The sequence below is a fragment of the Equus przewalskii genome, chromosome 4 (assembly GCF_037783145.1).
Source record: "Equus przewalskii isolate Varuska chromosome 4, EquPr2, whole genome shotgun sequence".
Taxonomy (NCBI): Eukaryota; Metazoa; Chordata; class Mammalia; order Perissodactyla; family Equidae; genus Equus; species Equus przewalskii.
This window is the reverse complement of record NC_091834.1, coordinates 28,465,075-28,478,308: the sequence shown is the minus strand read 5'-3', so window position 1 is coordinate 28,478,308 and position 13,234 is coordinate 28,465,075. Positions and strand designations below refer to the sequence as shown.

The following is a 13,234-nucleotide window of genomic DNA, read 5'->3' as shown; positions in this document are numbered from 1 at the left end:
CACCTACAAAATCCTCCATGCCTGTAGTATCGGATATTAAAAGAGAGACTAAGATTGAAGGCCCTTCCAACAACAGAGAGGGAGACATGATGTTTGATAACACCTTCTCTCATGCCCACACACCAAGTTAAGAGAACATGTAGAATATTGTTCACTTTATTGTCATTTTTGTGCTTCTAACATCACTTTTCCTAGATTGTAGCTTTCTGAGAACAAAGGATATATATTATTCATTTTGTTTGCTCCACATTGTCTTGCGTGCATTTGTGATCAAATAAAAGATAGTTGGATTTAATTACTTGACATTCTTTAAGTTATTCAACTGTTTTATATGAACAACTACACTAACTAGGGGGTAAAATTAGACCAACCTCTCCATTGCTCCAGTAGTAAAGTCGAAGAATGTATGATTTTTCATTTGAATTTTGTTTCTGGATTATAATGAACCCAAATCAAAATAACTGAATTTGAAATAAACCAAATTTGAAAATTACGCATCTGAGATCAGAGAAGTAAGAGTCTTGCCAAAGGTCACAAAAGTTGCAAGTGACTGAGCTGAGTCCTTTCACATGTATGTTTGTGTTATACATGTGCGTGTGCATGCACATGCACACACACATATGCTGCATTTATAGGAGCCTAAGTTTGTCAGTGTGGTAATAATTCTTTGGTTTTTCACGCTGTAATTCCTACCATGTCACGTTAATTATTCTGCTCACCATTCATCATGACACAAACACATACACACAAATATATTTATGTATGAACAAGTAAACATTTATGAAGAAAAATAAGCTTTGCAACAATTAAGATTAAAATAATGTATTATTTTATGTATCTTTTAAAAATTCTAATACTAAGTAATTCCAACTTTTAAATTATTATTCTCCTACCCTTATTCCACTGGCACACTGAACTTTAAATGTGAATAGGTAATATTTCATATGTTTTACTTTACTTACAGAGCCTGTATGATTTGCCTGAGAAGGAGAGTAGAGTACAGCCCTGTGAAAATACTAAGTGCTTGGTCCCAGAGCAAATGTTAAAAGAAGGTTACAAGCACAGAACACATGATAATGATGATTGTTCACGGGTGTGTAGATTAGGACTCAATAACATGGATAAAGCTAGTTTCAGGGTTCTGATCTCTTTCCTAGTCTCTTAGGTATGGCGCTGACCTGTGTGTGTACATTTCATTGTTAACTTGATAACATAATACACCATGGGAGTAGAGGTAGCTTATTGTAAGAATTTAAATACCTGCAACGTCCTAAGTGCTTTCAGTGAGACAAACTCAGCTTCTTAGTATATTACATGTTAAAGCCATGAAACTATTACAGATTTTTATATAGTTAGTATGAGCCACAACCATATCAAGCCAGGTATTTACAACAGTATTTTTTGAAGTGGGGCTCTAAACATCGCTAATATATCTTCTGCATAATCTAGGCTGTCTCATTTTTTCCTTTTTTCTTTCCTTCCCTCTTTGCACAGATATTCATTGAATGCTTACTATGTTTTAAGCTCTAGGCTCAAAGCATCAAATAAAACATGCCAAGTCTCTTTTCTCTAGGAACTTATATTCCATTGCGGGGGGCAGGGAGACAGACAATAAGCAAATGAAGGTTAGGTAGAGACAGAGACATGTATCACAGCAGGTGTTTAATAATATTAGGAAGAAAAATAATGCATGAAAATAAAGAAAGAATGACCAGGAGTTAGGATTTCAGGGCTTTAAATAGGTTAGTCAACAAAGATCTCTTTGTTAATGTAATATTTGAACAAAGACCTGAGTAAAAGTAGAAATTCAGTCTTTAGGATATATGAGGTCACAAAGTTACATAGGGAGGAAAAATTTGAGGTAGGACTGGGAATTCTTGGCTGAGAACAGGAAGGAGGTTGATATGGCTGGCTAGCAGTAAGTTAGGGAAGAAAGGGTAGGTAGAAGAAAAGGCATGTGAGGTAGCAGGGACCAGATCATAAATGGCTCCCGGTCACTAGGAGGATTTTATATTTTGTTGTGAGAGGTTTGGAAAGATATAGGGGGGTTTAGAAAGGAAGTGACATATCAGAGGTTCACTCTGGCTGTCGTGCGAAGAAATAGACCGAAGTTGGTAAGGTAGCAACACGAAGACTAGTAGGGTCTATTGTTGGCAATGGTGGTCTGGGAGAGTTGAGTAGTAAAGGACGTGGTAAGAAAGGTGATGAATAGGAATGTACTATAGATAGAACGTGGGATGTGAGAGACAGAGAGGACTCAAGGGTGGCTCCAGGGTTTTTGGCTTGAGTACCTAGTCAATGACATTGTCATTTACTTAGATGGGAAACAACAGAGAGGATTTGTTTTTGTTGTCGTTTTATGGGGATCTTATCTCTCCCCTCCCACCCAGTCTTTGCTGGAAACTGGAATAGAACAATTGGTAGTTTGATTTAAACTATTTTATGCTTGAATGGAAGAATAACAATGTTGATGGCAATAAGTAATATTTAATAGCACTTACAGTTTGGAAAATATTTTAATATGCAGTAATGTATTTGCATTATGTGATCACACTAAGGATTTCTGCACCTACTCCTAACTATCCAAAAAAGAAAGTCATGAATTTTTTTGAGCTATAATGTGATTTGTAACATACTTTAAAATGCATAAAGAATAGTTCACATGTGCTGAACAAAGTGGACTAAGGAAAGATTAGTTCTTGAAATATGTCAAATGGGAGTTAAGAGAAAGTGAAAATGGACTGTAATGGATGGTATTATTTATCCAACTTGAATTAATATGTATGCTATAATTTGTCTCTCAGATCCGAGGTTCATTAGTGCCCACCTCATCCCAGAGAGTGACAACCCTGAAGATGACAAAGTATATTTTTTCTTCCGTGAAAATGCTATAGATGGAGAACACACTGGAAAAGCCACTCACGCTAGAATAGGTCAGATATGCAAGGTGAGGTAAAAAAAAAAAATTGAGAGAATATCATTGTCCAGTCACAGTTTTATTTCTTTTCCACCTATGTGCAAATACAATGAAAAACATGGCTAAAAAACTTGATGATCACTATAAATATTTAGGTGATAAAAAATGATTGAAAGCATAGTTGCTTATGAGTAACTCGTCATAGTTAAACATGCAGGTAGAGCAGGTGAGGCATTATTTCACAATCATGTTAAATGATCTTAGTTTGAAATTCTAGAGAAATAAAATCTTTTCATATCACCTGGGAGAATATACTTTTTTGTATTCTCAGACCTAGCACAGGTTTTCTACAATGTGTACATTTTGAATGAAACTTTGTTGTTGGAATAACTAAAGTGTTAATATAAGAGAGAAAAGCGTTAAAGCTTATTTTTATAAATTGATCATAGCATCTTATGTACACAGACATGCACACACACATGTAATTTTGAAGCTTTGAACTTTATCTATGTGAGGTAATTCATTTACTATGTGGCACAAAATCAGATGTAATATTGCATTATAATGCTATGTAGAAAAAAATTGCTCAATAATTTCTTACAGATGAATTAGTATTGGTGTGAAGATATGATAGCAGTACTCGTCTTTCCCTCCAGACTGTACAGTGCAGTGTATAAGCAATATGAATAAAGCCAGCTGTTATTATATATTAGGCACCTTTCATCTCAGGAAAATCACAAAGTCAGATCCAGTAATTGTTTTAAAATGGAATTCTTCTGGTTTTCTTTCTTTGAGGAAGGTTAGCCTCTTTTTTGCTGAGGAAGACTGGCTCTGAGCTGACATCTGTGCTCGTCTTCTTTTATTTTATCCGTGGGATGCCTCCCACAGCATGGTTTGATAAGGGGTGCATAGATCCGTGCCTGGGATCTGAACCAGCGAACCCCGGGCCGCAAAGCAGAGCACACAAACTTAAACGCCATGCCACCTGGACAGCCCCTGGAATTCTCTCTTTTTAAGACAATATTATGAAATTTTAAAAATCTCTATTTTTGGGGGGTATCCTCTTTTCTACTCCGATTACCATCTAATTATTTATTTCTAGTATAGTAAATTACTAGAAATGCAAAAGTTTTAACTGTCTGGAAACATATAAATAATATGTGAAATATATGAGAATCTTTTCTCCACAAGATATAGATCATATTTAAAAGCACTACTTACAAGGGTTAAAAAAACTTTATAGTATATAAAATCATAAAAACGAAATGTAAATCGCTGTTATAATTTTGAAGTAACATTTATATTCCTTCATATATATGCACATAAATTATATTTTTAAATTTTTGAAAGACTGTAAGTGACCAGTGAATATATACCATCATAATAGAATTTACTGCTACATTAGGTTAAAATTAAGTTTCATTTTCAGTGAGGGGACACATTTTCAAAATGTTTTCTCTGGAGTAAGATTCCTTTATTAAGGTTTATGCTAATATTTTTTCAACATGCTATTTGTATAGTTAGAATTGTATCACCTGTTTAAGCTTACAAAATATTCATTGCTAACGTGCTTTTATTTGGGAGGTATTTTCAGTGTGAGTTATAGGGAATGTTTTATTCTTCCACTCAGTAAATACTCATTAAGTGCCTGCTGTGTGCTAATGTGTTCACTACTGTGAACCAACCTACTTAAGTAAGATCTCAAGAAATGCACATGTAGGGTGGAGAAACTTAAGCCAAACCAAAACAACCATGAGAGTAATAATTATTCATTGCAGAGTGATGACAGAATGGAATAAGTAAAATAACTTTTTAATGCTAAGGGACATTTATTGTAAGTCATCCCTGGAATAAAGTTGGAGTAAATAGATGTTTAACAATACAATGAGAAAGCATAGTTACTTGTATCTAGTCATTTACAATTCCTCATTCCTTATTTTGAAAAATGAGTAATTGTATTTTGTATGTGTCTTAAGATTTGAAGATAAAAGAAATATTTGAAATCATCATTACCATGCACAGTTTCTAAAACCAGTGTTTCCTCCTTTCAGAATGACTTTGGGGGGCACAGAAGTCTGGTGAATAAATGGACAACATTCCTCAAATCTCGTCTGATTTGCTCAGTGCCGGGTCCAAATGGCATTGACACTCATTTTGATGAATTGCGTAAGTAGCTGATGTTGTACAGAGAATATTTGTTCAGACTTTGCCATAACCATCAAAAATGCAACTTTCCTCAATTTTGTTTTCAAACAGAGGATGTATTCCTAATGAATTCTAAAGATCCAAAAAATCCAGTTGTATATGGAGTGTTTACAACTTCCAGGTAAACAACTTTTTACTGACTTACTGTCATAGAAACTTCATGTCCTTTACGTGCTTTCCAAGTATTCACAATTTGTGAAAACATGTTTTTGAAATAACAATGTTGACTTAATCTTTGAGCAGTTGTGCACTCTTGGGTGGCTGAAATAAGTTATGACCTAAATATTTTTTAATGAATTTTAGCAAAGAATATCATCACTATAAATAGAATGGTGAAAACCATATGTCATGTCCTATTTATGTATAGCTTTGACTTTAAAAATTTCAGTGAAATGTTGAGTATTATAAAAATGCAGATCTGAGTTTTGATAAGACTTTTTAGTGATATAAACTAAGGGTGGAAAGACTTTTCCCTCTTCTCTGGCTCTTCTCCCTTCTTCTCCACCTCCTCTTCCTCTCGCACCCTCTCTCTCTTTCCCTCCTTCTGTCTTTCTTCACCCTCTCCTCCCACTCCTCCTGTCCCCTTTCCCCATCTCCCCGAAGGCCCTTGCTGTCAATCAAGCAGCAATTATCTCCTGACTATTACATTCAATATAAAATTTATGTTATCTGAAGTTGTTAACAGGAACATATATTTGCATGCATATAAATAGGGATATGCAGTCGGATAAGGATAAAATGTTCACAAGAAAAGTAAATTAGAATCAAGTCAGGAAAAGTTCTGCAATGGACTGTGATGGTATAAAGAGAAAGATTAACTGCATGTCCAACACTGATCTGTTCTGTATTTATTAATGCCATTACAAATTGATTGACATTTTTACTTAATAATTTTAAAAATAACATGTGGAAATTGAGAAACCCATATTACTAAAACTATATGCAGTTTCCCATACCTAAATATTTCTCCCCTTGGTATAAAAACAAAATGACAACTAAAATAAAAAATGTGAGGGGCTCAAATTAAATAACCCTTAATCTGATTCTTCTGCTTCCTCATTGCTTAGGACAGTGGTTCTCAGCCTTGAGAACGCATCAGAATCACCTAGAGAGCATGTCAAAATACAGATTGTTAGTCCCTACCCCCAGAGCTCCTGATTCAGTAGGAATGGGATGGGGCCTAAGAACTTGTATTTCTAACAAATCCCCAGGTGATGCCCATGCTGTTGATCTAGGGACCGCACTTTAAGAATCACTGGCTTAATGGGTAGAATAATTTTACCCCTCTCCTTCAGTGAGGCGGAAGTCTACAAGTTAGTCTTCACAGCCGAGTCATGATAAAGTCTTTCAATGATAGCTGATTTTATCAAGAAAAAAGCAAATTATATAACAATGAAAAGGTACATACAAAACTTACAAACTATGATGTAGCAAATATGTGTTAATTTGCTATTCTATTATGAAAGTATTGTTATTAAATTCTATAAATATTTACTGAGATTTACTGTGTGTCAAGTGCAACATGTAATTGATCTTACAGAAAAGAAGCCAGGCATGGTTTCTTCCCTCGTGAGGCTTGCACTCTACCAGACACTGTTTATATGCAGCAGTTTCTGATAATAAACTCTTATGAACACGTGTTTTTCATTTGGTCTGATTTATATGGAATTTTCTATGAGGAGAGATCGGTTAAAAGATAAGCATTCCATATTTTAAATGTGTACAACTGTTTTATATCTTTGTGTAAATACATCCCTCAAGCAGTGTTTATGTAAGCAAAATAAAACGGAAAATCGTGGCAACTCATGGCAAACTTCCAGTTTGTTCAGTTACCTGATTTTGTCTAGTAAAATACTGGGGATAATTGCCATAATACTCCACTTTGACTAGGGTGTAATAGGTACTAATGTAAAACCATTTTCTGCTTTGGGAAGAAATGATTTTAAATGCCTTCATACAAATCAAACTCTGTTACTTGATCTAATACTTTTGGTGGTTTTGGAATTTAATATAATGTAACACATCATTTGACATTGACTATTCATTTTCTGTACTACTTTCAGCTTATAAAATGACTTCTTACAACATTCTTGCTTACTTAAAAGTTCCCTGGTTTCAGTAATGATGTTTGAGTCTTAACATATTACCAAAGTTTATATTTTCCTTTCTATATGATATCAAAACTAAACATTACTTTTTAGACAATCATGTATATATGTTTTTCCTATCAAAGTTTATATATGATATAAATGTATATAGTCTATGAATACTAAAAATGGTTTCATCCATGCCTTCTACTTTTGAGAAATTATAATTTTTCTTTTGTATATTGTTAAAATATATACATGTAACTAAAAAGAAATTCCCAAAAACTGTCTGAGATTGCTAAGAATTTATGTTCATGTTTTGATAATTGATATATGAAATTTAAAAACCCAGTAGCAACAGTTCTCATGCCATTGTATAAAGTTGAAAGTCTGTTTGTGTTCTCTGTCTCTTTTTTCAGTAACATCTTCAAGGGGTCAGCTGTGTGCATGTATAGCATGAGTGACGTGAGAAGGGTGTTCCTTGGTCCGTATGCTCACAGGGACGGTCCCAACTATCAGTGGGTGCCTTATCAAGGAAGAGTCCCCTACCCACGGCCAGGAACTGTAAGTGGCCTAGGTGTTTAAAATATAAAACAGAAATTTTTGCTGAAGGTTTAAAAAAAAGTAGCTACCAAAAAAATGTTAAGTACAGGTAATGTAAAACGATTCCAAGACTATAAATGAAAGCAAGATAAGGGTTTTCTGTGATACAATGGAATTCTACATTTAAAAATATGCTTTGTACAGACTTTGTGTTCAGTGCTTATCTGTTATTAATACTCGGAGTTTTTGAGAAATAGAAAGCGAATGAGCAGACTTATTTATTTTCTTTTCTGCATGGATTGTAGTGAAAGTGGCCTTCAAAAGAGTTGAAACAATTAAGATACACCTGGACTTGTTCTATCTAATCATAGCAAAGGCTCAAGGATTGCGCATTAAATAGGAGAAAAAAAGTTATCTTCCCACGGAAATGGGACAGACCCCTCACTACTTGATATGTGAAAGAAGATATGCAAAAAAATCTCATAGCAAGAGCAGAGCCTAGATATTTTAACAGACACTGTCTACTCTCACCAGCCCTTTCCTTTTCCCTCCAGCAACCCTGGACACATTCAAGCTTAAAAAAAATTGGACAGAAATCAAAATAAAACCAGCTTTGAATCTTTAATTTAAAGTAGGGAGAAAAAAAGAAAAAGACTTAAATATGGTTGAAAATTAGTGAAGTCATCATCAATATGATGATGTCAAAAGTAAAAGAATATCTAGATAGAATGATCCACTTAAGTAGAACATTTTCTAATCCTAAGAATCTTTAAGGAAATTATTTCATATAACTTGCATTTGAAGTTTAGCCATTACTTTACTTTAACTTCAGGGTTTTTTATTCTGTTAAATTCAAGTACATTATGTTCTTATATGATTTTATTAGACACACGATGCTTTTAATATTCTTGTTATTTCTGTATTGCTAAACTTATTTATGAGCAAATTGAGAATTTTACCTTTTATTACTTCTAGCTGATGGATCTTGTAGGTTAAAAAAAACCTTAGTTAACTTTCAGAAAAATAAATGAACAACATGGAATATCTCTTGATTATATGAAGTCAAAAGGGTTTTATAAAAAGTCTAAGGTATTTATCCCATTTCCTAATGGTAAACTGTTTTCACTTTGTTGGTGGACAGTTTTTTATAGCTATAGTTGTTTATATCTGTGACTAATTAATGCGAGTGTATTCTAAATATAAACCAACTCTTTCTAGGTTCACTTCAACAGACTTGGTGGAATTCCTTCAGTGTGCCAGATATTGTGCTAATATTTGCTATAAAGTTTTTGATCTAAAGATGTGTCCAATATATTTGGAATTAGTAGTAGAAATTAGAAATTATTGTGTGCCAGAACTTGTTCCAAGAAATTTATACCTATTTATATATATTACACTTAATAGTCCAGGTTTTGTTCGCATTTCACAGATGGGGACTCCGAGGCAAGGAGAGGAGCCAGGATTCAGTCCAGGCAGTTTGGTTCCAGAGCGTGTGTTCTCACTTACTCTTCATAGAGAGTTGTTATAACATGAACTATAGGCACCAAATGCTAGAGGCAGAAGGCAGAAAGTATTGCCTAATCTAGGAGTTAGAGTTAGAGAGGGGCTGCTAGGAGGAGATAACACCTAACTCCATGAATAAAATTCACTTGGGATGAGTTCATTAATCCCCAAAAGTGGCAGCCGAGAATGTGTCATTCCGTCAACCCTACTGAAGAGAAGCATATTAAGTGACCTTCCAACAATGTGGCAGTAGAATGGCATTTTCTTTATTTTAAAGAAAAATCTACAGCTCTAGATACAGAAATAAAAGGAGAGTAAGGCAAGAGAATGAGACAAATTGTAACAAAAATCTATAATAAATAAATCCCTCACTTTAATTTTCAATCACGTATTTCTAAATTTTTGCGAGCTATTTTTAAATGGTAGTAGAAAAGCAAAAACATAATTTTAAATTTCATAAAAATATTTTATTGTTTATTTTAGGAATTTATAGAAATATTTGATATTTCTGTAACATTAAATAAGTAATTTTATAATTTACTTAAAAAGTAATTCCTTAATTCCTTTAACTTTTATATTAGTGTATTATTGTGTGTATATATATACATTATACATATACATACACATATAATCATAAGTAGATACTCTTTCCATTTCAAAACTGGTTTACTTATTTCACTTCTTATGAATTATTAATAATCTATATCAAGGTAATAGCAAAGACAATTGATTTCTCCTTCTAAGCCTCTTGTAAGATCAAGAACCTCTCAATTACATTTCAGCTCTCAAGCTCTTACATTAAATGGCAGAGATCACTTAAGTGTAAGACAAAAAGAAAGAGAATGATGATATTGTACTCTGAATACTTGTACCACATAATTAAATGCAGTGAAACAAGACGGTGAAATTTGAATTTTCCATTTTTGTTTTATTGCCTTATGTGGAGCGTTTATATCCAGAACTGATATTATGACACTATACACCAGTGCATCCTTTCTGGCTCTCTGTAGCCATCATCTGTTCTTCTTGGTCCATTCTGATTGGTCAGTTTCTGTGCCGTGCATGTTGTTAAACACTTTGAATAATACCTCTCCTTATCCCTAAAATTACTTTAATTATTAAAGAGATTGTACTTTTGTTACTTTTTGTGGTACTTTTTCAGGGTTACGTTAGAAACAAAGCAACATAGAATAATTTGCATTGTCTTTTAGTTTGGAAAGAGCATTTGTGTTTTAGCATGATGCCGTAGGAAAAAATGATACGTATCCAATAAAATTATTCTGAGTTCCTCCAACCTAATGATTAATTGCATTTAGTTGTAACATATTCCCTTTGGTATTTCAAACACTTCATCTATCACACAAATAAAATATAAGGTTTTGCCACTAATAGGGGCATCAGACTCCTACTGTACACTGAATTCATTAGATGTATTTGCAGTTTTTATAAGAAATGGTGACATGACTAAATCCCATTGAGACAAGATATATTTAAGAAATATATGCTATATATTACATCTACTAATTTAAGCAACATTATTTTTTAGTTTATCGGTTACTTAACTTTAAAAAAATGATCACAGGTTTAGATTCCTGGACCACTGAAGTCATATGTTTTTATATAATTTATAATCCTATTTATTATATTTTAGACAAAAAGTATTCTTCTCTTTATCTTAACAGTGTCCCAGTAAAACATTTGGTGGGTTTGACTCTACAAAAGACCTCCCTGATGATGTTATAACGTTTGCAAGAAGTCATCCAGCCATGTACAATCCAGTGTTTCCTATTAATAATCGTCCAATAATGATCAAAACGGATGTAAATTATCAGTTTACACAAATTGTAGTCGATCGAGTGGATGCAGAAGATGGCCAGTATGATGTCATGTTTATTGGAACAGGTAAATGTTTTAACTTCAGCTCGAAGTTTTCTTCCAGCATATTGCGTTTAACTGATTAAGTCTACTAAGAACTGAGGGAAGTTTATATAGTCACTCTCAAGGTATAGTTAACCTGTAATAAATGACAAAAAACCTGAACATTATACCATTACAATGTGTTATCTTTCTAGGCAAGTTGACATGTATTAATTTAAATAGAATTTCCTTTTCAATCAAAGTTGATAAATGTAACCAGGCAAAGCTAATGATTAGGTGAACAATCAATGTTATTCTGTAATTGAATCATAAATCTTTTCTGGCCCAGGGCTTTTTAAAACAAAGGTCTACTGCTCAAGGCAGGTCTAAAATTCCCAAGACATTCAATAACGATTCCAGAATATATTGCTGCAAAATGATCTGAACTTTAAAATTAGCATAGAGTGCAAATCTTCTAAAAAATAAATTTTGGCAACAAAATTTGTTCAGTGTTTTTGCCAGACGATAAGAAAAAACAAAACAAAACAAAACTTCATCAGAAAAAACAAAAAAAAATGAACCTAAGGAATCATCAGATACATTTTAGATCCATTTCTATAGAAATTAACAACATATTTTTATTAATTCCATGGTTAGAAACAAACTTTTTGCAGGTATATTTTCAGAACAAATTCCATTACTATTGTGGCTTATTATTTTATTTTCCCCCTACTCTTTTTAATAATACTATTTTGAATGTACTGATTACAAATCTGAAACTTGCTACTTCGGGTCAGAGTCCAAGGTAATAAATTCCTAGTCTCTATTAACGTTGTTAACTGACATAAATCAATGGGAAACAGAGTGAGTGCTCCACTGAAAACTTTGTATAATAACATTTATTTTCCCTTGGTGAGAAACAGAGAAAAAAGACTGCATTAACTACAGGGGAATGGCAACTGTGCAGTAAGTGCTTTAAAGACAAAGTTTTATAGTGAAATACTTATGTTGTCAGATATAACGGTGTCAGGTTCTGAGCAATACCTTTTAGTCTACTTTTGTGAATGAGAGTTTCTCTAGCAAATAAAAGAATCCCAATGAAACTCAGAGTTCAATAAAAGTCAATGAATTGCAAGTATCAACTTTTGGTTATAAATATCTTTAGAAATGATAAGATAATAGGATTTATCCTATTAATATTAATATTAGCTTATCATTTAATATCAGATTATAATTACGTCTCTCTACAGAGTCATTAAGTTTGTTAAATAATGTCACACTTGTCTTTTTTTTCACTTCTGGCCTAAACATATTGAGAATTCCCTCACTTACTGTCAACGCAACAAAAGCTTGCTTCTGGCTCTTTGACCAAAGAAACCCAAGCATGAGTTTTTAATTCCTTTTGGACACAAGCTGTCTTTAAAGGAAACAGTTTCATGAGCATGTTGAATGTCTGATGATGTGGATGGCTATCAGTCAGCACAGACCAGGGTCATCTGTCAGCAAAGTAAATTGATTACAGTAATTTTATCTTTTAACTAAGTTGCACATCATAGTATATTGATCCTAGTTGACTAACCTCATTCAATTTGTGTGAAATTTTTTGAAATACTACTCGGTAAAACTTGACCTGGAACACAGATAAAGTTATGTTTGGACACAGGAGACCGATCAGAGGCACTGAGTAGATTAACCTAATTTACCTTTAATCTTCGGTGTTATGAGTAGTCTAAGGTCCTGTAAACACAGAAGGATCTTCTTAAAAGAGAGTTTTGTTTTCTTTTTACTTTATAGGGGATATACTAGCAACCTCTCTGGATCTCACATAGTACATCATATTGATCCCCTGAAAATGCTTACCAATGATATAAATATATTGAATCATTTTCCTAGTATAACTTATTCTTTACTGGCAAGATGTTCTTCTCAAATAATTAGTCTGTTAAACTTGATTAAAATGAGCCAGTTGAAGCTAAAAATAATTGATCAGCTAATCAGAACTAGAACCTTGAGTAAGGCCCTGTTCTTCATTCAGTCAAGGAAGAGGAACGTGCTGTGAATAGTAGAAAATTAAAATCTTCCTAACCCAACTTTGAGTAAAATTGACAGCTCTTGTCATTAG

The 13,234-nt window shown here is 33.3% G+C and overlaps 1 protein-coding gene across 3 annotated transcripts in view; it reads left to right on the top strand.

The window, feature by feature from the left end:
• The window catches only part of SEMA3A (semaphorin 3A), a 450,731-nt gene that overhangs the window by 401,003 nt on the left and 36,494 nt on the right, over positions 1-13,234 (top strand). For all 3 annotated transcript variants that reach the window (XM_008527521.2, XM_070617315.1, XM_070617316.1), the window contains 5 exons: positions 2,805-2,947; positions 4,969-5,083; positions 5,174-5,243; positions 7,629-7,773; positions 10,938-11,157. In XM_008527521.2, coding sequence (XP_008525743.1) covers positions 2,805-2,947; positions 4,969-5,083; positions 5,174-5,243; positions 7,629-7,773; positions 10,938-11,157 — 693 coding nt within the window. The remainder of the gene's footprint in view (positions 1-2,804; positions 2,948-4,968; positions 5,084-5,173; positions 5,244-7,628; positions 7,774-10,937; positions 11,158-13,234) is intronic.